Source organism: Juglans microcarpa x Juglans regia, chromosome 1D, assembly GCF_004785595.1.
Source record: "Juglans microcarpa x Juglans regia isolate MS1-56 chromosome 1D, Jm3101_v1.0, whole genome shotgun sequence".
NCBI classification, from domain to species: Eukaryota; Viridiplantae; Streptophyta; class Magnoliopsida; order Fagales; family Juglandaceae; genus Juglans; species Juglans microcarpa x Juglans regia.
The window spans coordinates 6,825,776-6,850,738 of NC_054594.1; the positions used below are offsets into that span (position 1 = coordinate 6,825,776).

The 24,963-nt window shown below is 33.9% G+C and overlaps 2 protein-coding genes across 3 annotated transcripts; one reads left to right on the forward strand and one right to left on the reverse strand.

Moving 5' to 3' along the window:
• The first annotated feature begins 4,050 nt into the window (after positions 1 to 4,050).
• Positions 4,051 to 6,820, forward strand: LOC121266424 (elicitor-responsive protein 3-like). Its single transcript, XM_041170244.1, has 5 exons — positions 4,051 to 4,117; positions 4,743 to 4,808; positions 5,138 to 5,267; positions 6,074 to 6,188; positions 6,743 to 6,820. Exons 1-5 carry the CDS (start codon positions 4,051 to 4,053, stop codon positions 6,818 to 6,820), a joined length of 456 nt encoding a protein of 151 aa, XP_041026178.1.
• Positions 6,821 to 7,704: 884 nt separating this feature from the next.
• On the reverse strand, positions 7,705 to 15,672 carry LOC121266408 (digalactosyldiacylglycerol synthase 2, chloroplastic). 2 transcript variants are annotated; one of them, XM_041170233.1, is made up of 5 exons: positions 15,414 to 15,672; positions 13,345 to 13,735; positions 12,288 to 12,551; positions 9,441 to 9,790; positions 7,705 to 8,505 (listed from the first exon to the last, which is right to left on the reverse strand). In XM_041170233.1, the coding sequence occupies exons 2-5, from the start codon at positions 13,624 to 13,626 to the stop codon at positions 7,995 to 7,997; spliced, it is 1,407 nt and encodes a 468-aa protein (XP_041026167.1). In that variant the 5' UTR covers positions 13,627 to 13,735; positions 15,414 to 15,672; the 3' UTR covers positions 7,705 to 7,994. The 2 variants fall into 2 exon arrangements, with proteins under 2 accessions (XP_041026167.1, XP_041026161.1); XM_041170227.1 differs by having other exon boundaries at positions 13,345 to 13,704; positions 15,414 to 15,644.
• Positions 15,673 to 24,963: the final 9,291 nt, after the last annotated feature.

Genomic DNA, 24,963 nt, shown 5'->3' on the forward strand with positions numbered 1-24,963 from the left:
AGTTGCAATTGACATTACCAGAAACAATGATGAAATTGAAAAATCAAAATGCAAAATTTCAAAAATTAAAAAAAGAATTTTTATGATGAAATATCATAATCTCCTTGAAGTGCAAGGATGCTTAAAAGTCTAGAGTACAAAAGAGAAGGAAACATTCACCATAACATCCTGAAAGACACTCTCTTTGGACTCTTATCTCTCATCTTATAGTTGTACTATCCATTTTATGCATTATCACACTTTCCCGCCAAACTCTCTCTCCTATTCTCTTCGTAAGACCTAATCTTTTATGTCAAATCACCCTCAAATAGATTCAAAGTCTTCTCTATTATTTTTAGAAAGAATTCATGGGGATATATGTGAGCTAATGCATCATTTAGATATTTTATGGTTTTAATAGATGCATCAATTAGATTGTCACATGTTTGTATACTCTCTACTCGTAATGTTGCATTTGCTAGATTTCTTGCACAAATTATTAGATTATGAGCCCAATTTACTGATTATTCAATCAAATCTATCAGATTGGATAATGCAGTAGAATTTACATCTCAAACCTTTGATGATTATTGCATGTCAATAGGAATTCATGTTGAACATTCAGTTGCCTATGTACATACTCAGAACGGTTTAGCCGAATCATTTATTAAACGACATCAATTAATTGCTAGACATTTGCTTATAAGAACAAAACTACCTGTTTTTGCTTGGGGACATGCAATTGTATATGCTGCATTATCTAATCTGATAGACTTGATTGGATAATCAAGAAATTGAGCTCGTAATCTAATAATTTGTGCAAGAAGTCTAACAAATGCAACTTTACAAATAGAGAGTCAAACATGTAACCATCTAATTGATGCATCTATTAGCCCATATATGTATTAGCCCACATATGTCCCCATGAATTCTTTCTAAAAATGATGGAGATTCAATTACTACCTTAGAAGGGGATGGTCTGATAATAAGTTTTCCTTGAGAACATGATGCACATGGATAATCACTTGGTAACAGAATCTCCAGGTTCTTTAGAGGATGTCCATGTGAGTTATCAATTATTCGTCGCATCGTAATTGATCCCGGATATCCAAGGCGATCATGCCAAAGCATAAAAAGTTTTGGATCAGAGCACTTCGGTGCATTACAATATTTGATTCAATTGTACTCATAGTTGTATAATATAAGCCCAAAGAGAAAGCTAACAATTTTTCTAATGAGTTTCTGGCCCGAAATCATATAAGTAATGTAAAAATACTCATTATTACCTTCATTGATGGTTTCAATATGATAACCATTACGACGAATATCTTTAAAACTTAGCAAATTTCTTCTAGATTTTGAAGAATATAAAGTATTGTCAATACAAAATTTTGTTCATTTTACTAACATTATATTTGGTCTTCAGGAGCTTTCAATTATATTTGAAAAACCAGATATGGTATTGACATTAGCTCTATTCAATGTTAAACATTGAAAATATTTTTTTGTTTAAGAATTGTATGTATGGTACAACTGTATGCAAGACATACATCTCCATCAGTTTTCTTCAAATTGATCAAATGAAATCCATACTTCCTTAATAAAAGCAAAAAACAAATAAAACTTTATTAATATAAGGGAAAATTACAATGTATTCGAAGATAATAACTGAAATATAATGTGATTATAAGGAAAATAAAGAAAATTAATTATTGTATCCAAAATCATCACTAATCAAAAAATCTATATTTTCGTTGGGGTTCACAAAGAAATCAAAAACATCCAGATGGGTGAGATCCACTCCATTTGGGGTATAAATTGAATCTACTGGATTATTGTGATCAGCAAAATTCATTTCGACCCCCTTTTCATTTTCTTTAATAGAGGCTTGATATAGGTCTACCAAATGTTTTGGTGTATGACAGGTACGTGACCAATGTCCATTCATACCGCATCTAAAACATTTATCCTCATAGTGCTTATTTTGTGAGCCTTTATTATCATCATTTTTTGTCTCAGTGTTGTTCCACTTCCGGTGGTATACTGAATTTCTCTTTGAGTAATTTTGAGTACAGTCTCTTTGATTTTTATAGTTTTTCTCACCACGACCACATTCCTGACCACGTGCATGATTTCCTTTATGAAATGAAGTTTCATTCGCTTTAGGGAATGAAGTAGAACCAGTTGGACGAGATTGATGATTTTTCATTAAAAACTTATTGTTCTGTTCAACCACTAATAGACAAGATATTAGTTCAGAATATTTTACGAACTTGCGTTCTCGATATTGCTGTTGTAAGAGCACATTTGAAGCATGAAAAATGGTATATGTTTTTTCTAACATATCTTCATCAATGACTTTCTCACCACATAATTTCAACTGTGAGCTTATTTTGAAAAGTACAAAGTTGTACTTAGACACTGTTTTAAAATCTTGCAACCTCAAGTGCATCTCATCATAGCGAGCTTTTGGAAGGATAATAATCTTCTAGTACTTGTATCTCTCCCTTAGACTATTCCATAAAATCAAATGATCTTTTATCGTAAAGTACTTAGTTTTCAATTCTTCATGCAAATGACGGCAAAGAAAAATCATTACTTTAGCACGATCCTGTAGGGACATTTCATTCTTTTCTTGGATAGTATTTTCAAGGTTCATTGCATCAAGATAGATTTCAACATCCAAAATCCAAGATAAGTAATTGTTGCTTGAAACGTCAAGAGTAACGAATTCTAATTTTGTAGATTCGACATTATCTATAACAAATATATTAAAAATCGAGTAAGTAAATATTATAAGATTTAGAATATGTAAGAATTATAAAATTTATGAAGTCATATGAATTGCATTGACAATATAATATTTTACTTCAAAGAGTATTACATAAAATATATGTTATAGTGTCATTCGAAAATATGAACATACCATAATGATTATAAAATGATATTATAACTTACAGTGATCAGAGCAATCTCACAGATAGCTTTCAACGTCAAATAACAGGACAATGGGCTAGAGTCTCGTGCTGATAACGTGTTGTAAAATTAAAGAAAAGTAGCAAAAGATTTGAAAGACCACAATATCTAGAATTAGTTTTTTAGGAATTTAATATTATTTCTCTCAACTTCCTTGTTGTAAGTCTACTACAAATACTCCTCAAGACACCCATTTATAGGCATGGAGGATACATGATATTACATGAGTACATGAAGTTAGGGAATAACAATACATGAATCAAAGAGATATATGAGCATGAGAAATAGAGATACATGAATATGAAATAATACTAATGATTATCCATCAAATATATTTCATGAATTTACAACAATATATATATCTATTCTATTATAATAAGTGTCTATCTAATTGTGAATAGTAATATTTGTTGTTTTTCCGTTAAGTTCGTTAAGTCTTGTTTTACTAAAAGGTTCTTAAAACTCTTGACCAACATGTAGCACCCTTGTAGAATTTAATTAATTAAGGATCCTGTTTTACCAAAATATCTTTAACACCCTTGATTATTTGACGTGTAGTTTTATTGTAGAATTTAATGAACGATCATGTTTTACCAAAATGCACTTAATAGTCCCGCAACACAAATGAATTAATGTCTCTTTTTTATGTTATTTTTATTCTGACAGTGTACTCATTTTCCTTTCTTTTTGTTTCAATTTTTTTAAAATAAAAAATAATAATATTTATTATTATATAGAGAGTAAATAAATAATTCAATATGGATGCAGATCAATACTCATACTAACGCAACCGAGACTGTTCCCTAGTGTATATATATATTATATATTATATATATACACAACTTAATTAATGGAAGATATGTAACGTCAGAAAACCGTTCAACCCCAACCTAAACCATCTAGAAAAGTAAAATTTATTACATAGGTCGTCACTTGTTTTTCTCTTGCATTTAGATTCCTCGGACGGCCATGTACTCCATCAACTGATACAGAAACGTCAAAGCGCACAGGAAAATTCCTGGGAAGTCGAGTTTCTGATCGACTGGGTATATAAATAGCTTGATTTGCAGTTTTCCTGAGTTCTCTCCAATTAATATGCCAGAAGGAACGCTTGAAGTTCTTCTCGTTTGCGCCAAAGGCCTCGAGAACACCGATTTTCTGTGTCCGTAAAACCGTATCTTTCTCTATTTATTTACCTGTGTCGTATATATATGCGCTCATGTGTGTGTGCATATGCAAATATTGAGTATAATGCTTAATTTCTGCAGGTGTTTCATTGATCCTTTACATGGATATATACCTTTGGATCTGTGGATCTGAACTGTGTTATCTCCATTTATATTATATACAGTACATTCTTTTGATATATCGGTTTTTTTTTTTTTTTAATCCGGTTGTTATGAAATTCTAAGATTACGATACAGCGGTTGCTAATGATCTATAGATGTGATCACTTTATAATCTTCCTATTTGTTGCCCTTTTTTGAGGCTTGGAATTAATTTATAGAAATATATATGATTTTCTCTCTACTAGCTCCTCTTTTTTTTTTTCCAGCTAGGAATAGATAGCTTTTAAATATATGACAAAAGGAGCAAACAAATTAATTTTTCTAGTCCCACGAATGATTTCTTGGAGATCGACTTCAACAAATTAAGAACTAGGGCATCCTAAAGATCATTATTTGCTAAAGACATAGGGCTCCAGTACTTCACGATTTGTATGGAAATCAGACGATTGATTGCAGTGATTGTGTTTATCTGATGGATCGAGTGTTTATGATGAGCAGCACACATGGACGCCTATGTTCTTCTCACTTGCCGGACCCAGGAGCAGAAAAGCAGTGTTGCATCAGGTACATTAATTTCCAGCTATATATATATATATATATATATATATCTTTCACGTACAGTACTTCATTATTGTTTTACCTGCGTCTTTTTGCATGAACAGCACAGTAGTCGGCATTTAGAGTACGTACCCTTTTAGGTTCACTACTCATGATATTAATCAGAGTCTGATCACATTGATTGTAATTTGTGATTGGTAACTTCACCAGTACTAAATTACTTTCAACGTGCATTATTTTCAAGAAGTTTGAATATAATCGGACTTAGTGGCTTCAGGCAATACTAGATTGCTGGGTTATATACAAGTAATCAATATTGATGTTGTTACATGCAGGTCAAGGATCTGAACCGCAATGGAATGAGACATTTGTTTTCACAGTCATGACTGGTGAAGCTTCAGAGCTCAATCTGAAGATAATGGATAAAGATTCTTTCACCAACGATGATTTTGTTGGAGAAGCCACGTGAGTTATCATTATTTCAATACTATTCATTCATCATCTAATTAACGTCCCGTTTGGATTGAGAGATGAGATAAGATGAGTTGAGGTAATTTGTGAATAGTAATGAGATTAGTTGAGATAATCTCTCAATCCAAACTGGCTCTTAACTCAGAAGAAAAAAAAAATGAAGAAGAAGGAGAAGAAAATAGCTGTTTTTCATCTTAGATCTTGTCATCTTCAATCACATATGTTGATATGATGCAATTTAAATGATTTTGAATGTCAATTACTTAAAGAAATAACTATTTAAAAACGTATGATTTCAATAAATATAATTCGGGATGAAAACATCTAAGATATATATATATATATATATATATTATATATATTATATATATATATATATAAAAGGAGTAAGTTCGATTGCTCTTAATATAATTATCAACCTTACATTCATGGCTTGAATAATATTTCAGCTTATATGCACTGACACTAGTTAAATTATTTTTTAAGTAGTAGATAGTGGCCCTGTTTGGATACAGAAATAATTTCATTTCATCTCATTATTATATCTTTCTTAAATTTCTACACAAATTATAATAAACAATTCAACCTTTTCAAATCACAAAATAATAATAATATTAAAAAATAAAATTCTAACAATATTTTATTCAATTCTTCTAAAACCATCTCATATCATCTCATCTCACTATCCAAACGATTCTAGTTTACATTATTATTATGTAAATGTAGTTGACCTCTTAGATTTGTTCATTTTTTATTTATTTATTTATTATTTATTATTTTTATGAATAATAAACCTGCAGAATTCCTTTAGAGGCGTTGTTCATAGAAGGGAGCCTGCCGCCCACTTTATACAGAGTTGTCAAGGATGAGGAATATCGAGGAGAAATTAGAGTTGGCATGACTTTCACTCCTGAGGTATCGCTTATTAATTGTATGCTTAAGAGTACTGTGAACAGTCATTTCAATTTGTTTAAGTAATCTAGTGGAGTTTAATCTGTCAAAAAGAAGAGTACCATACCACTTTATTGGGTAGTAGGCATAGAGTTACGTTAGATTTTCAAAATTTTAGTAAAGATTAACTTAATCTATAATATAATGAGAAATGTTTTGTCTACACACAAATTTTATAAAAGTAGACTTGTGAAAATGTGTTTTGATATGGTACATCAAATTGTAAAATACTTTTTATTGTGCATGTAAAATAGATCTAATGTAATACATCAAACCATATTGTGTAAGTTAACTTTTGTGAAGTATTTGTGTATATCTAACATTTCTCTAATAGAATAATGCTTATCCTTCTCATGCTTGTGTTGGTAGTGCATGCCTAAGACTCATACTTTTGTTAGCAGAGCGGCGACAGTCGGGGGTGCTGTGCAGAGAAGGCCGTGAACTATGGTGGGGTGATAGAATCATCAAGAGAAGAGGAAAGCTATGGTGGATGGAAAGAATCATCAAGAGAAGAAGAGGAGAGCTATGGTGGATGGAAAGAATCATCAAGAGAAGAAGAGGAGAGCTATGGTGGATGGAAAGAATCATCTTACTAGGATTAACCTTGCCTTCAGTTTTGCATGGTGTGAAGTTAGGCTATTCATGATAAGTTATGTACCTGTTACATACGGGACTAAATAATTATACCAGTTTGAGTTTTGCGATTAACAAGTCAATGGATAAACACATTACCTATCGTGACATTGATTACATTTATAAAAATAATAAAAATACTATTTATTAATTGTTGTGGCATGCTTTTATAAGCTCCACATCACTGGTGTGTCTTGATGTATAAAAGGAGTTTAACTTCAAACAGGTTATGGTGTAAACACCCTTTTTGGACTGTCTAATAAGAAACTGTCACGTCCTAGTTCCATGGAAAAAAAATTTACAGCCGACTTCACACAAGTAAAATATACCCCCCTCCCTCCCCCGCGTACTGTATTTCTTTTCTCCCCTCTCTCTCTCTCTCTCTCTCTCTCTTAAGTTGAAATGCACTAGTGAGCTTGTTTACCAAGTTCGTTTCACGAAAGAGATATTTAGGGGTTATTTGTATCCTTCGTTTTAGTTCTTGTTAAGTTTTTGTTTTTGGATTTTTTTCTACTCCACTCGGTTGTGAATGTGGTTGTGTATTTGAGAGAGAGAGAGAGAGAGAGAGAGAGAATCGCAGTACGCAGTAAGAGAGGGGGGTGTATTTTACTTGTGTGAGGCAGGTTGTAAAATATTTTTCATGGAACTACATACGAGGTGACAATTTATGGTGTAAAAAGGGTGTTTACACTCTTACCTGTTTGCTAGCGTCTCTCGTATAAAAAAATGAGCTTACAAATATCCAAGTGCTACAAATCCAAGTGCTATAAATCTTATATAATGGAAACTAGTTCTCATAATATGATGGAACTAAGAAAGGTTCAACTTTGTAATTGGTCATAGTGGCTTCTCAGCACCAATTATTTTATATCATCACCAATGTTCTCTGCCTTGCCGAAGTTTCTACGTAAGAAAAAAGTAGAATTTATCACAGGGAGCAAAGTAGGTGTGGACGATAATGCATAATTATACAGCAATTACAGAAAAAGCTAGCAGACCCCTAAGCAATCACTTGATGACGTGGAAACATGCTTCATATACCATTCTCAATTTCAGGCAAACAAAGAATACAGAGAAGAACAAGAGAAATGGCTTTACACCTGTATCCAACTAATGCACCTGTATCTTTTCATAGAATCATTTTCTTGAGCCTCGCTTTGCTGCAGGAATGGCTAACCCTAGTTCTTTGCATTGTTGTTCATTTGCTTGCAAGCTCCCGGGAATTGCACCAAACACTTTTCGTGATGCTTCAGACCCAGAAGCCACATAATGCACATATGCTGATGCATCCTCCATGTTCTTTCGAAAATTGAAAGACGTAGACATAAAGTTCTTTTGAGGAATATTTAACGGCTTACTAGTAGGAACCTGGTCCAGTTCAGTAACCTTCAGGAACCGTTCTGTGGCTGCCTCCCATGATAGCTCATGCCTCTGTGCATCAGTCAGCTGTGCAGGCTCTTCGGCTAATGCCTTGCATGTGGCTTCAACAAACCCATTGCTGTCATCATAGGTCCAGCAATTTGGGAACTGCTTGAAGAATTCGTTTGAGGGATGATTGGCACAGACAACAATTTTGCCCATAGCCAGTGCTTCAGCTGTAGTGGTACAAACCACATCCGTGGTGCTAGGATTCAGGAACACTTTAAAACTGAAACAGACACAAGAAAAAAGAATTCATATGAAACAACACCAAATGGCTAACAATCTTTGCAGAGAAATCTCATGAGGCTCTTCGTGTGGGGTCTGCTGGTGCATGGATTCTGAAACACCTTATTACTGAAAGAAAACTGGAGAAAAAGGAATTTGATCCAGCCACATTGAACATCTCAAAAGGAGAAATCTCATTAGACTAGGAATGTACTAGATAAGTCCTATGCAACTAGAGTTCCATTTGAAATTTGTTTACAACTTAAGACCGTTTTAATTTTTTCCACACAATTTGCCAAGCCACCAATTGAAACACTAGAAAAAGCAGGTACCAATTGCCTCCCTGCAGAGGATAAGGGAAACATAAAAGAATAATTTGTATGCTAGAGCACACCACATCCAGGGCAGAAAACAAAAATTTTGACGGACCACCAGCTGCTGGAATTCTGCTTTTGGGTGGGGAGAGATCTTGCCCACTGCACATAGGGATACTCCTAAAACACTTACCAAATACTTTTTGGCGCTATGGTAAACAAAAAAAAAAAAACCCTCCACAGAAGGCATGCAACAGATTAAAGCCGTATGAAAGATGATCCCTATATGCATTATGTGGTGTATATGGCAGGAACGGAATGACAGGACATTTGAAGACAAGGACAGATCGCAGGAGGAGCTGAAAGTTTTTTTCTTTAGAACACTTTGTACTTGGGCCATTGCTATTGACTTCAATGGCATGGACCTACGTGATTTTCTTGTCTAAAATGTGCCTACGTAGCTTAAGGCATTTTTTCTGTTTTAGACCTATGTATATGGCTTTGCCGATTCTTTGATCAATAAAATTTGATTACTTATAAAAAAAAAAAAAAAAAAACTTTTCAAGATGCTACAGTAACAAAAAAAAAAAACATCTTGAAAACAATTATCACACAGCCTTACTCATGGAATAGAGGATCAGCATGATCACGCCCAGGGTGAACTCTAACAGCTAGTTCCAGCTTTTTAGCAGCTTCCTGAACTTGATCAGAGTCTTCTCCATTACCATATAAATCAACCTCAATCCCAGCTAGTTCCTTTTGGTGATCATGAAGAAGTTTTAGTAGCTCCTTGTAGCCTTTGTTCCATACCATCTTCCCAATGTAGTAGGCACCTTTAGTGAAGACTTGTTTCCCATTTTGTTGTTGCTCTATCTTTTCCTTGTATATCTCAAGGAACTTGGGATTGACTCCATGAACATTGCAGATGATTGACTTGGGATAATCCTGTGTTGCAGCAGATAATCTAATTACCTGCAAACCCAGCACAAATATCTGGTAAGCAAGCTATTCCTCAGGCAATATAATGACGCATAAAGGTCTCTTCTCCATAATTAGTAATGAATAGTCATTACCATGATCTTGCATTCCATCACCACATGCAACCGCACAGTTACTCTAATGCAGATTTACTCAACAGAGAAAATCCTAAATGCCTCCAAATCCCCACACAAAACTTACATCACCAAAACAACCATATTTAAATGCCTAAACCGCCCGACATCCCAGAAATGCAAAAAAAAAAGAATGATGCCCTAGAATAGATACTCCATGTTAAGTGCTGCATCAGCAAATCACTACCCTGAAAATTAGATCACCCTCACTCACTGTGCGACACATCACTGTCAATGATGCCAAATAGAATGGTTAATTGGGTAATTAATCCTACCAGGGTCTCATGTGGCGTGTTGTAGATATTTGTGATGAAGCAGAGTTAGGAATTTAAACCTGCCCTTGGGTAAAGTATTATCTTCTTAACTAATGAGTATGAGGTATGCAAGTTCCTTTATCGATAAATACTGGATGACCCGAAGGAAAAACCCCATCCTATGCAGTTGATGCAGGCCCTAACTCATATGGGATAGAAATAAATAACCAAACTCTAACCAAAATGATGTGGCAGCCAGCCACAGCAGGAAGCCAAGAAGCAACAGCAGTCAGCATAAATGCCCCCACTCCAGAGACTATTTCTTGAAACTTCGCGTAGAAAAGTCAAAATTAGGATAATACAGCCCGAGGTTTTTTGTTAGCATATTTTAGCTAAGTATTTAATTTTTTTATGTTAATTGTTTCCTAGATTTAAATAAAGCGGTAGATGGTTACAGGATGAAAGCATTTTTCTGTGATGAGCTTTAGGGTGAAGAAAGCTAGTAGCTTTAACAGGAAGCTGTTATTATTTAAAATGTCATAGCAGATAGTGAGCTGTACTAGTTAAACCTTCATAGACAGACTGTATGGTTACTTCCTTATGGTTGCTAGAAAAGTATGTTAACCTGTTATCAATTGGTAGTGATGGAATGAACTGAAATTGAATTTGTATGAGCCTACTTGGTATCCCCTCTCTTCCCCCTCTCTCCACTTTCTAACTTTTATGTGTTCTCTCTTACTGTAACACCAAGTCCCATATTGGGAATATTAGAAGCCCACATAGAGTGGGTAGGTTATAAAGATAGCCATGAGAGCTAAGGCATGGCTACTTACTACTTCCTAGGTGAAACTAGGTTTTATAAGTGATTCTAGGGAAGCTTCAAATTGACTAGTCTTTTCAGGATTATAGCACAGATATGGCTAGCACTTTCCCTGGGTCGTTACATTACTTGCTGATATTTTCAGCTGCTCTTCGTCCCTTTCTTGCAGACATTCTCAGCTATTGGTTCCCTTTCCCTTGCTGAATTCTCAACCGGTCTCCATTCCCTTCTTGCTGAAATGTTCAGCAATCTCACCTCATAAAACATTATAACCTCCCTAAAGCTTATACTCCTCCTCTAAATCCTACCCACTTTGTTTTTTTTTTTTTTTTTTTTTATAAGTAATAATTTTTATTCAAAGAAATAGGCATAAGCTCAAGTACACAGGACGTATACAAAGGAAATACCTACAACTTCCAGAAACAAAAGAAAACTAACACCAGAAACTAAATCCTACCCACTTCATTCTTGCACTCTTGCCAACTTCCTAGCTTTTTTCTTTTTGGAAGAGACTGGTACCCCAATTTTATTAATTAACCCTCACTTTAGGCGGAGGAAGGCCTTCTACACTATTGAGCTCAGGGGTTAGATCCCAAAACTAAGCTCATAAAAAATAAGCAAAACTATATACCCTATTCTAATTACATGTCAATGCTGAAAACTAGGTATTCCTGATAATTGGTGACTTTATAAAACGTTAGGGGGGGTCGGGACTGCCAATTCCATTCTTGTGCTCTTGCCAACTTACTAGCTAGACAGCCTCTTAATCCCAGAGTGTATCCAGTAGGAAAGGCCAACTGATATTAGAAAAACCAATCATTATCAATAGCCAGCCTGCCATTATGTAAGATTAGGAAGGTCCACCACCAGAAAGCAAAGAGTATACAGCCCCACTCTTGAAAGAAAAAGGATTACAGGGATAAACAAAACCAAGCACCAATATGGGAGCTTTTTCTCATATTCTATAAAAGTTGAATGTGAAATGCATCATCACCCCCAAACTTGATACTTATACCCAATAATAAAACAGCCTCTCCAGTTTCCATATATAGCAGAAATATCACTGCATTCTAAGATATAGAAGATTTAACTAAGAATAGCAATAAACAAACATCACATATAACAAAACATACCAGACTCAAAAACAACTGATTGCACTATTTCACTAAATGTGGTACAAATTCAAAACGCCAAAATAAAGTAGACACGGGACATCATTAATATGTAACCATCCAAAAATAGAAACATATTTCACGAAAACCAACTGTTATCAAGAAACATACCTTGTGGCAATAGATACCAACAACCCAGCTATTTATGATTTTGAGAAGAAATGCTTGCATTCCTTTCTTCTCTCTCTTCACATATTCCAAATAGTTAGTGTGAATAATTCCTATAACCATGCGGAATTTAATCTTCCATCGCTTTCCATGATGATACCATGTAAGATGCTCAGGCTCCTCGAGAACAGCAATGTCTGCCTCTTCATCGGGGATGATTTCTGAGATATCTCCAGCTGCAAGAATGCTCCTTTTATCTTTAGAAAACTGCACTACAAGTGATGTCATGGATTATTATCATTCTCTAAAATTGAAAATAAGAAGGAAAATAGCATAAGAACGTGTTCTTAATTCTTAATAATGTGCCTGATGTTTGTTCTATAAAATGAACAGAGAACTCTGCACAGAGCAAAAGGCCAATAATTTACCCTCAATGCCCATCACAATTAACTCAATCCCAACAAAGGCTTAGTTATAGTTGAGTTGATATCATGTTTGAATTAGACAGGTAAGTCAAGGGAACAAAATGGCATAAACCCTTTATAGTTCATGAAGAGCTTGTTTAGATGTAAGATTTTCTTGAAATTTTTTTAACTCGATATAAAAATGCTTAAAAATAGGTTTTTGTTGCATTTTGTGAAAGTGCCATGCCCATATAAAGCATGCTTGGATTGAGGAAGTTTTTGAGAAATATCTTTATTGGAGTTTGGAAAAATGGTGTGGTCCATCAAAATGATGTTTGGAGAGAGAAGTTTTTGTAATGCAAATAACTAGATGAAAAATTTTTAAAAGATAAAAAGAAAATTGATTTGTAAAATATTCTTGGATTGAAGATGTCAATTTTTTCAAAAACAAAAATGAGATCTTTTGAGAAATTTCTTGTTGCCATACAAGGCGGAGTCTCCAAGGGATGAGGAAAACGTTTTGCGTGGTAGACAACATCCATACTCAAGTAAATAACTAGATATTAAACTGTCCAATAAAATTTCCCACTTCCAAAAGTGATTAATTTGGTGCAAATGCCTGACTCAGGATTGTACAAAGTTACAGATGTTACTACCCTTCCAGGATAAAAACGTATACTGAAACCAAATGTGAATCCAGTCCTCTCCTCAAGCCACCGACGGACATATTTCTCCTGCTCTGATGGTGAGATGAATGTGATGTTGCTGGGATATACTAATCCTTGATCTTTCATAGATAACCACGGAATCACCAAGGTGACCTTTCTCTCTCCATCTTTCGAAAGATAGGCTGCACGAAACAGAGGGTTGACAGCAGTTCCAGTCATCCATGGAAGGCTGGCAGTTGTGAAAATTGCTATATGCTGCTTTTTATCCATTAGTTCAACAGTGAAATCTAACCATCTCCATAGGCTCTCTTACAACTTGTGTCATACCATTTAAAGTTAAGAAGCACACTGTGCAAGAATCACAAATCAATGTCCTTGACTGCATAAGGGATGGAAGTAAATTATCACCCAAACTATCTAGTTGCCACACAAATTTATAACAAAATTATGAAAGAAGCATCCATGATAAAGAATCGAACTTAACTCAATTAAAAGCATGTTTATAACATATATATATGCATGAATGTCGGATATAGATGTACATATACATAACAAAAAAATATATATATATATATATATAGAGAGAGAGAGAGATAGAGAGAGAGAGAGAGAGAGAGAGAGAGACCCTTGCACTGGTTAAAAAGCATTCTCATATTCTTCTATAGACTATAGGTGATGTTTTTAAGCCATATAGGAACTACTCTTGGTAATCTTACTGACCTTAAATTACAAAAACATCAAGGTTTATTAGTCAAATTTTTTTTTTTTATAAGTAATAAGAAATTTATTAATGCAAGTAGATAGGTACTTATCAAAAAAAAAAAAACGCAAGTAGATAGGCATAGCCCAAGTACACAGGAAGTATACAAGCGGAAACACCTAAATACAAGCTATGAAACTAGGAACTAGCAAAGTCTAAAAAGGAAATAGTCTCAGGAAAGGGGTTATTACAGATGAAGACCTTTCAATAGCTGATGTTGCCAAGCCATATAGGTACTACTCTTGGTAATCTTGCTCATCTTAAACTACAAATCTAACCCCCCCCCCAAAAAAAAAAATAATAATAATAATAATAATAAATAAATAAAATAACCCACCTAACTACTGAAAAATCTGTATAATTTTAGATAATCTAACAGATACATATATATTTAGGTATCTATTAAAAATCAAAATCTTATAAAAAAAATGAACTTTTCTTAAAAACTAAAAATTTTGGACCTAAAAAACTTTCTTAAAGTCCTGACTTGCAATCTTTCTCTATTCTCCATTAAGTTCCTTTTAAGTTCTTCCTTGTTATCATGCGTATAAAAGAGAACAAAGTAAAGTTTGAAGGTAGTCAAAGTAGAATAGAGAAGTATTACAATTTATTTTCCCTCGAGTCCCCTTTAACATTTTTTCTTCTTTACCCTAAGCATATTAAATTTTGTTTTGTCAAATAGGAAAAACTCTTATCTCTAATTTGTGATGTTTATTACAATAAACGTGTGTCATGACACCATCAATCCCTGTATTGATTATATTTTTGTATCTTAAATTATGTTCATAATAATTTTTATATTCTATATAGCACAAATGACTTATCAAAAATATATAGCACAATGAAAAATATATAAAAGAACGATTATAATGATATAAAAAATGTTCTCTAATATTCACAATTCAAACTAAAAGATTAACAAAATCCCAAAATTAAACCAATATAAATCCAATTTATGCGAACTTCTACTCGGAATTTCTCCAAGTCAAACTCAAGAACCGAAACCGAAAAACAAATCGCATGCGAAAAGGGAAAAAGAGGAAGCAAACAAGATTTTTCACAATAACCATGTGCAAGAGAAATTAGGAAACAAAAGAAAGAAACTAATTTCGAACCCCAAATGTTGCAAGCCGTGCAAGAACGATAGCGTTAAGGAATTTAGGATCAGATACAGTCAAATACAACTTAAACAAGAAAATAATTATAAAATAAAAGGGTAAACCAGAGAAGAATCAAAGAAACATAGATTTGTACTATAATTAAAACTTGAAAAACAAAAGAAGGCAAAAAACCGTACCTTCAATTATTTCTAGATATATTCAGACAAGTAGAAAGGGAAACGGAGCTTAAAGGAAACTTGGTGGAAAAATAAACATGGCGCAGAGAGAAAATGAAGGAGCGTTGGAATTTGGAGACGTGAGAAAGGGGAGCTGAATATAGAACGTTGGCATATCTGGTAGTTTCGCATGATTGGGCGAAGCCTCTCTCTCTCTCTCTCTCTCTCTCTCTCAACAAGTCTCGTCTACTGGTCTATTGGACAGAACAATTGGATTTGGGCCCAGAAGATTGGTTGAGGGCTTTTTTGTAGTGCTCGACGAAGGATTGCGTCCTTTTCCTTTTGAGCTGGTCCACGCAATGCTAATTTTTATCAAAAAAAAAAAAAAACTAAATATACAACTCTTTTTACAAACTTTTAAATAATTATATTTATTTTTTTATAAAATTCTTTATAAAAGTATCATTATTTTATAAAAATATCTTTATTTTTAAAATATAATTATTTAAAAAGTTATAAAAGGAATCGTGGAGCTATCATTACTTAATCTTATCATACTTAATCATATTTATGATGTGCCACACGTCAAGTGGATATCATTTAAATGGTTGATATAAGAAGATACTTGAAATGTGATACACCACCACGTGCGAATGATTCATTCAAATTATATCAAAATTTAGGATGAAGAGTAGAACTGTTCATTTCAAATTATATCTCTAAGAAAATTTTTGAAAAACAAAAATGAATAGAAAAGCATTGTCAAAGAAATGGAGGCGATGGTCCAATGTAGATGGGTATGGAATTTATGATCGTTTGGTTAAATATTGGCATCTCAAAAGAGTGTTGAGGCGAGAATGAGTTGATCTTAACTCATATCATTTTATTTAAGTTATGTTTAAGTAATGAGGAAATCTCAAATTATCTGTAAATAATAATGAAAAAATAATACAAAATAATGATAAAATATTCAATAGTAGTAAAAAGTAGTGAAAAGTAATGATAAAATATTGAATAGTAATTTATCCAAATATAACCACAATTTTTTCAAAATTTTAAATAAAATATAATAAACAATTCAATTTTTTTAAATTTCAAAACAAAAATATTATTATAAAATAATATTTTAATAATATTTTATTTAATTTTTAACTTTTATCTCATCTTATCTCATAATCTATCTCATCTCATAATCTACAATAAAAAAACTGATGGGTTCCTATCTAATAGCAAGGGAAACAAAAGCGACTATCAATTTCACACGTATAACGTGGAGGCAACACATCATAGATTGGACAACACTTATCATCGAAACAATCAAGTAGAACCTGAAACCAACTACATAAAAATTGATAAAAGATGATCATTTATAAAGAACAAAAGCCACGGACAGAAGAAATAATTTTCATAAGATTAAATATTTTGCCCATTCTATACAAGAGAGATTCCGCTTTGAATTATCTTTCTATTAGATAAAATATTAATAATTTATTAATTTTTTATGTAATTTATTTTTTCATATTTTGCAATTCAGATCCATCGTAAATTTTATCAACACAAGCAACTATATATAAATAATAATTAGTGGTGCAAATGTTATGTAGCAACAAAATATGAGTGAAATTAATATAAATTATTCAATTGAGGGTGAATAGTAGCCATACAAATATGGAGATGGTATGTTTTCATAGAGGAGATGAGATGAGTTGAGATAAAAGTTGAAAGTTGAATAAAAAATTGTTAGAATATTTTTTTAATATTATTTTTATTTTGAGATTTGAAAAGACTGAATTGTTTATTTTATTTTGTGTGAAAATTTAGAAAAATTGTAATGATTAGATGAGATGAGTTGTGAAATGTTGTGAAAACAGATCAAACCTAATAAAGTAGCTAGCATGAAATATGGAAAACTCTACTTGAAGGCAATTTCGCCCACTAACCGTGCACCGAAGTTGACATGGAATGTAGCCGGATTAATAAAACGGTGTGTGTTGAAGAGGCGGGAGACAAAATTCTATAGGAAAACTATACTTGAAGGCGGTTTCGCACATCAACCTCTCAAGCTCAAACTCCTTGGGCATTCTTGATCCTCTTCATCGAGAATATCCGTCAACCCCATCATCAAGATGCCGGTGGACAGATCAAGAGGTGGGGCCAATTCAAAAAGTCCCAGGCATCTGTTCCATGCTGCGATCACGGCCTCGAACTCTGTCTACAACACCCGACAGTGCAGGGTCATGTTGTTTGGATTCCAGCGTAAGAGACGAAACTTACAAGGAAGATGAAGACAGAGATCTGAACTAGAGTGAGATTATGCGAAGTGAAGTGGAACCTAAGTAGTTTGAAGAAGAAACAATGTCGTATCAAGAGTTGAAAGCAGATGTGGAAGATCAAGGAAACATGAAGTAGAGTTTGTTGTTGGTTAGGCATCGTTTAATGTTAATGGTGCTACGCACAGTTTATTATAATGGTGTTGCACACCTTTTTTATTTAAGTTGTTCTATGGTTGAGTCTAAGTTGAATACGCAGTGTTTTATATAAAATGGTGCGTATGGTTAGTGATTTTACTTTAGTGTGCTACAGGTCAATTTATAGTTTTTTACCCAATCTGTTACAAGGAGTACGTCGTCTTTAAGGAGAGAGTGAGGTGCAGAGGAGATCATTCTGGAATTTGCTAGTTGAATATTGTAAGGAGGTTGGAAATCCTTGGAAGATTTCCTTATCTAATATACGTATGGCCATCTGAGGCATTTCCTCAAACAATTTATATTCATTCTCATTTCCTTTCCTGCAACATCTCAGTTGTAATTACTTCATTCCCTATTTAGGATTTACATCCAATCATCACAACAGGGTCCTAATAAGTGGTATCAACATACACCGATCATATGGCATAAAATACCAGATCCAAGCTTCAACAACAAGAAAATATCCAGCAACAGTTAGATGAAGTCCAACAACAACATGACCAGCAACAACAGACTATGCAAGATTTGAAAAATAATGTAGACACCCTAAATGATATGATGCACACAATCAACCAGCAACATCAACAAAATCATCAGTAACACTAGCATAACCAGCAGTAGTTCCGTGAGCATCAACAGCAGTCTGAGGACGAGGAAGCACCAGATCTGAGAAGAGCTAACTTCAGGGAGGTGAAATTGGAGTTTCCTCATTTTCAAGGAGAGAACCCAACGGCTTGGATCATCAAGGCCAATCAATACTTCGAATTCCATCAAACTCCTATGCCTCATCGCATGCTCATGGTTTCATACCACATGGATGAGAAAGCTCTTGTGTGCTACTAAGAGTCTTTTGAGGTGGGGGGGGGGGGGGGGGGGGGGGGGGGGGGGGGGGGGGGCAATTTCCGTGATTGGGAGCCTTTACTAGGCCCATGATCTTTTGTTTTGAGCTGAGGACTTACAACAATCCCAATACCCTCTCAGCTAACAAAGCACAATTTGAAGCCATATCCTATCGGTTGAGAGGACTTTTCAAGGAGCATAAGCTGAGTTGCTCCATCAGTGGACTGAAAGATGAAATCTGTCTTCCCATTAAAATGTTCAACCCTGTAAGTAGGAATGCAGCATATGGTTTAGCAAGAATTCAAGAGGAATACATCTTAAGTGCAAGGAAATCCAACAAACACACAACAGAAAAGAGTGGTGAAATAGTAGGGGGGTTTTCCAGAGAGTCTTACACGGGTAATAGCAGCAGTAGATGAAATGGACCTACAGGTAAAACTAAACCAGTATCCCCAACCCAAATGGATGAGAAATGCAAGAAAGGGTTGTGCTACCACTATAATGAGAAGTATAGTCCAGCCCATAACTGCAGAAAACCAAGGATTTACTTCCTACAAGCTGATGAAGAAGAAATAATGGAGGAATGGGACAGCCTTACAGAGTATAAGGTGCAAATAGCTGAGGATAACAAGGTTGAAGATAACGTGGAGGAGCCTGAAATTTCACTAGCTGCGATGGCTGGAACTCCTACAGTTAGTACAATGAGGTTGGTGGGCAACATTAAAGGGGAGAAATTAGTGATTTTAGTGGATTCAAGCAACTCACATAATTTCATAGATTCCGCTTTGGTTCCTAAATTGAAGTTGGTAGTGGACCCTTCAATTGCTTTAAAAGTCAATGTAACGAATGATCAATGCTTGATGAGTGGGGGAGTGTGCAATGCAGTAAATTTGAAAGGGCAACATATTTTGTTTAAACCATTCATTTATTTACTTGATCTTACTCATTATGATGTGGTGTTAGAAATTCAATAGCTAGAGACATTGAGACTTATAACCTGGGACTTTTTCCAAATAATTAATGAGTTTTGCACATGAGGGGAAAATGGTAGAGTTGAAGGGACTGAAATTAAAATCATCGGTAGTGGAAGATTGTCACATGTTGCTCAAGGCTACTATGGCTAAGGGCAAAAGAATTTTATTGCAAATTGTTGGCCAGGAAGAGAATTATCAAAATTCGAGAGATGTGGGGATGACTTTACTAAATTCTTAGATGAATTTGTAGATTTCTTTTTATAAAATTTCATTATAAATACTTTTGTATTTATAATTTTACTTACATAATCATCTGTGATATTATGTCAACTATAAAAAATGATAAATAAATTGCCAAGAGCCTGATGACATATGACCCTGTTTTACAAATGAAAAAATGGGTTCTATATCCCCACCCCTTTTATAAAAAATATAAATGATAAACAGATTAATCATTAGTTACACTTAATCCTTATCTTGTTTATAAAAAGAAATGTGTTTGGTTAACAGTGGACTTATCATCAATCTTGATTGGAATATAATGAAGCATATATAAAGCGGAACTTGCATTGACCTATTCTCATATTGATTTCAATTTTCAACAACGCCAAACGGACTCAATTTCAAATATAAGAATGTAATTGGTAATTGCTTGATAGTAATTTTACTCTCATATTATCTTTTCCTCTAAATTATGTTGACATTTTGAGAATGAAAGCAAAAGTCAAGATGTACTAGTACTACTAGCTCATTTTGTTTTTGCAGAGAAAGAGTACTGTGCACGCAAATGACTTGGGCAAACATATCCTTAAAACTAAATTTATTTATATTTTATAATATTGGATATGAGATTAATTAGTTGTGTTATACTAGTATATAGATATGATCAACAAACACACAGTAGAAAATAGTGGTGAAATAGTAGGAGTTTTTTCCCGAGGGTCTTATTCGGCTAACAGCAGCAGTATATGAAATGGACCTACAGGAAACACTTAACCTGTATCCTTAACCCAAATAGATGAGAAACGCAAGAAAGGGCTATGCTACGACTGTGATGAAAAGTATAGCCCAACCCATAATTGCAGAAAACCAAAGATTTACTTCCTATAAGCTAATGAAGAAGAAGTTGTGGAGGAACGGGATAGCCTTAAAGAATATGCGGTGGAAATGGTTGAGGATAACAAGGTTGAAGATAACGTCGATGAGCCTGAAATTTCACTAGTTGCGATGGTTGGAACTCCTACAGTCAGTACAATGAGGCTGGTGGGCAACATTAAAGGGGAGAAATTAGTAATTTTAATGGATTCGAATAGTTCACATAATTTCATAGATTCCGCTTTGGTTCCTAAATTGAAGTTGGTAGTAGACTTTTCGATTGCTTTAAAAGTCAAGGTAGCAAATGATCAATGCTTGAGGAGTGGGGGAGTGTGCAATGCAGTAAATTTGAAGGTGCAGCGTACTTTGTTTAAATCCTTCATTTATTTAGTTCATCTTACTGGTTTTGATGTGGTGTTAAGAGTTTAATAGCTAGAGATTGGGACCTATAACCTGAGATTTTTTCTAAATTGTTAATGAGTTTTGCACATGGGGGGAAAAATGTCGATTTGAAGGGGTTGAAATTAAAACCATCGGTAGTGGAGGATGGTCACAAGTTGCTCAAGGCTACTATGGCTAAGGGCAAGGAAATTTTACTGCAAATTGTTAGCCAAGAAGAGAAAGTGCAAAATCCGAGAGATATGGGGGATGACTTTACTAAATTCTTAGATGAATTTGTAGATTTATTTTTATAAAATTTATTTATAAATATTTTTGTATTTAAAATTTTACTTACATAATCATCCGTGCTATTATTCAATAACTAAAAATGATAAACAGATTGTCAAGAGCTTGATGACATATAACCATGTTTTCCAAATGAAAAATTGGGTTCTATATCCCCACCCTTTTTATGAAAAAAATAAATGATAAACAGATTAATCATTAGTTACACTTAATCCTAATCTTGTTTCTAAAAAGAAATGTGTTTGGTTATCAGTGGACTTATCATCATCCTTGATTGGAATATAATGAAGCATATATAAAGCGGAACATGCATTGACCTATTCTCATATTGATTTCAATTTTCAACAAAACCTAACGGACTCAATTTCTAATATATGTAGGACAAAGAATGTAATTGGTAATTGCTTGATAGTAATTTTACTTTCATATTCTCTATTCCTCAAAATTATGTTGACATTTTGAGAATGAAAGCATAAGGCAAGAGGTACTAGTACTACTAGCTCATTTTGTTTTTGTAGAGAAAGAGTACTGCGCACGCAAATGACTTGGGCAGACATATCCTTAAAACTAAATTTATTTATATTTTATAGTATTGGGTATGAGATTAATTAGTTGTGTTATACTAATATATAGATATGATCAACAAACACATTGTAGAAAAGAGTTGTGAAATAGTAGGGGATTTTTTCCAAAGGTCTTACTCGGGTAACAGCAGCAGTAGATGGAATGGACCTACAGGTAATACTAAATCAGCATCTTCAACCCAAAAGGATGAGAAAGGCAAGAAACGGCTGTGCTACCACTGTAATGAGAAGTATAGCCCAGCCCATAACTGCAGAAAACCAAGGATTTACTTCCTACAAGCTGATGAAGAAGAAGTAGGGGAGGAAGGGGACAGCCTTACATAGTATAAGGTGGAAATGACTTTGGATAAAAAGGTTGAAGATAATGTGGAGGAGCCTGGAATTTCAGTAGCTGCGATGGCTGGAACTCCTACAGTCAGTACAATGAGGTTAGTGGGCAACATTAAAGGGGATAAATTAGTAATTTTAATGGATTCGGGTAGCTCACATAATTTCATAGATTCCACTTTGGTTCCTAAATTGAAATTGGTAGTAGACCCTTCAATTGCTTTAAATGTCAAGGTAGTGAATGATCAATACTTATCTTACTGGTTATGATGTGGTGAATTCAATAGCTAGAGGCATTAGGACCTATAACCTGGGATTTTTTTTCTCAAATTATTAATGAGTTTTGCACATGAGGGGAAAATGGTAGAGTTGAAGGGGCTGAAATTAAAACCATCGGTAGTGGAAGATTGTCACAGGTTGCTCAAGGCTACTATGACTAAGGGCAAAGGAATTTACTGCAAATTGTTGGCCAGGAAAAGAATTATCAAAATCTGAGAGATGTGGGGGATGACTTTACTAAATTCTTAGATGAATTTGTAGACTTATTTTTATAAAATTTCATTATAAATACTTTTTTTATTTATAATTTTACTTACATAATCATCTGTGATATTATGTCAACTACTAAAAATGATAAACAGATTGCCAAGAGCCTGATGACATATGACCCTGTTTTCCAAATGAAAAAATGGGTTCTACATCCCCACCCCTTTTATAAAAAATATAAATGATAAACAGATTAATCATTAGTTACAGTTAATCCTTATCTTGTTTATAGAAAGAAATGTGTTTGGTTATCAGTGGACTTATCATCAATCTTGATTGGAATATAATGAAGCATATATGAAGGGGAACTTGCATTGATCTATTCTTATATTGATTTCAATTTTCAACATCACCTAACGGGCTCAATTTCAAATATATGTAGAACAATGACTATAATTGGTAATTGCTTGACAGTAATTTTACTTTCATATTATCTATTCCTCTAAATTATGTTGACATTTTGAGGAAGACCGCAAAAGGCAAGAGGTACTAGTACTACTAGCTCCTTTTGTTTTTGTAGAGAAAGAGTAATGCGCACGCAAATGACTTGGACAAACATATTCTTAAAACTAAATTTATTTATATTTTATAGTATTGGGTATGAGATTAATTAGTTGTGTTATACTAATATATAGATATGATCAACAAACACACAGCAAAAAAGAGAGGTGAAATAGTAGGGATTTTTCCCAAGTGTCTTACTCGGGTAACAGCAGCACTAGATGGAATGGACCTACAGGTAATACTAGATCAGCATCCTCAACCCAAATGGATGAGAAACGCAAGAAACGACTGTGCTACCACTGTGATGAGAAGTATAGCCTAGCCCATAACTGCAGAAAACCGATGATTTACTTCATACAAGCTAATGAAGAAGAAGTAGTGGAGGAAGGGGACAACCTTACAGAGTATAAGGTGGAAATGGTTGAGGATAACAAGATTGAAGATAACGTGGAGAAGCTTGAAATTTCACTAGATGCGATGGCTAGAAATCCTACAGTTAGTACAATGAGGCTGGTGGGCAACATTAAAAGGGAGAAATTAGTGATTTTAGTGGATTCGTACAGTTCACATAATTTCTTAAAATTCGCTTTGGTAGTTAAATTTAAGTTGGTAGTGGACCCATCGATTGCTTTAAAATTCAAGGTAGCGAATGATCAATGCTTGAGGAGTGGGGGAGTGTGTAATGCAGTAAATTTGAATGTGCAATGTACGTTGTTTAAACCTTTCATTTATTTACTTCATCTTACTGGTTTTGATGTCGTGTTAGGAGTTCAATAGCTAGAGATTGAGACCTATAACTTGAGATTTTTTTCCAAATTGTTAATGAGTTTTGCACATGGGGTAACATGGTCGAGTTGAAGGGGTTGAAATTAAAACCATCGGTAGTGGAGGATGGTTACAAGTTGCTGAAGGCTACTATGGCTAAGGGCAAGGGAATTTTACTGCAAATTGTTGGCCAAGAAGAGAAAGTTCAAAATCCGAGAGATGTGGATGATGACTTTACTAAATTCTTGGATGAGTGAGTAGATTTGTTTTTATAAAATTTCTTCATAAATATTTTTGTATTTATAATTTTACTTACATAATCATCCGTGCTATTATGTCAACTACTAAAAATGATAAAAAAGATTACCAAGAGCCTGATGACATATCACCCTGTTTTCCAAATGAAAAAATGGGTTCTATATCCCCACACCTTTATCAAAAAAATAAATGATAAACAAATTAATCATTAGTTACACTTAATTCTTATTTTGTTTCTAAAAAGAATTATCATCATCCTTGATTGGAATATAATTACGCATATATAAAGTGGAACATGCATTGACCTATTCGCATATTGATTTCAATGTTCAACAACACCTAACGGACTCAATTTCAAATATATGTACGACAAAAAATGTAATTGGTAATTGCTTGACAGTAATTTTACTTTCATATTATCTATTCCTCTAAATTATGTTGACATTTTGAGAATGAAAGTAAAAGGCAAGAGGTACTAGTACTACTAGCTCATTTTGTTTTTGCATAGAAATAGTACTGCGCA

Coding starts and splice junctions, on each gene's coding strand:
- LOC121266424 (XM_041170244.1), top strand. CDS start 4,051: ATGCCAGAAGGAACGCTTGAAGTTCTTCTCGTTTGCGCCAAAGGCCTC. Junction 5,268..6,073: donor GATTTTGTTGGAGAAGCCAC/GTGAGTTATCAT, acceptor ATAAACCTGCAG/AATTCCTTTAGAGGCGTTGT. Junction 6,189..6,742: donor GCATGACTTTCACTCCTGAG/GTATCGCTTATT, acceptor AGAGAAGAAGAG/GAGAGCTATGGTGGATGGAA.
- LOC121266408 (XM_041170233.1), bottom strand. CDS start 13,626: ATGGATAAAAAGCAGCATATAGCAATTTTCACAACTGCCAGCCTTCCA. Junction 12,552..13,344: donor TACGTTTTTATCCTGGAAGG/GTAGTAACATCT, acceptor CTTGTAGTGCAG/TTTTCTAAAGATAAAAGGAG. Junction 9,791..12,287: donor TTGGTATCTATTGCCACAAG/GTATGTTTCTTG, acceptor CTGGGTTTGCAG/GTAATTAGATTATCTGCTGC.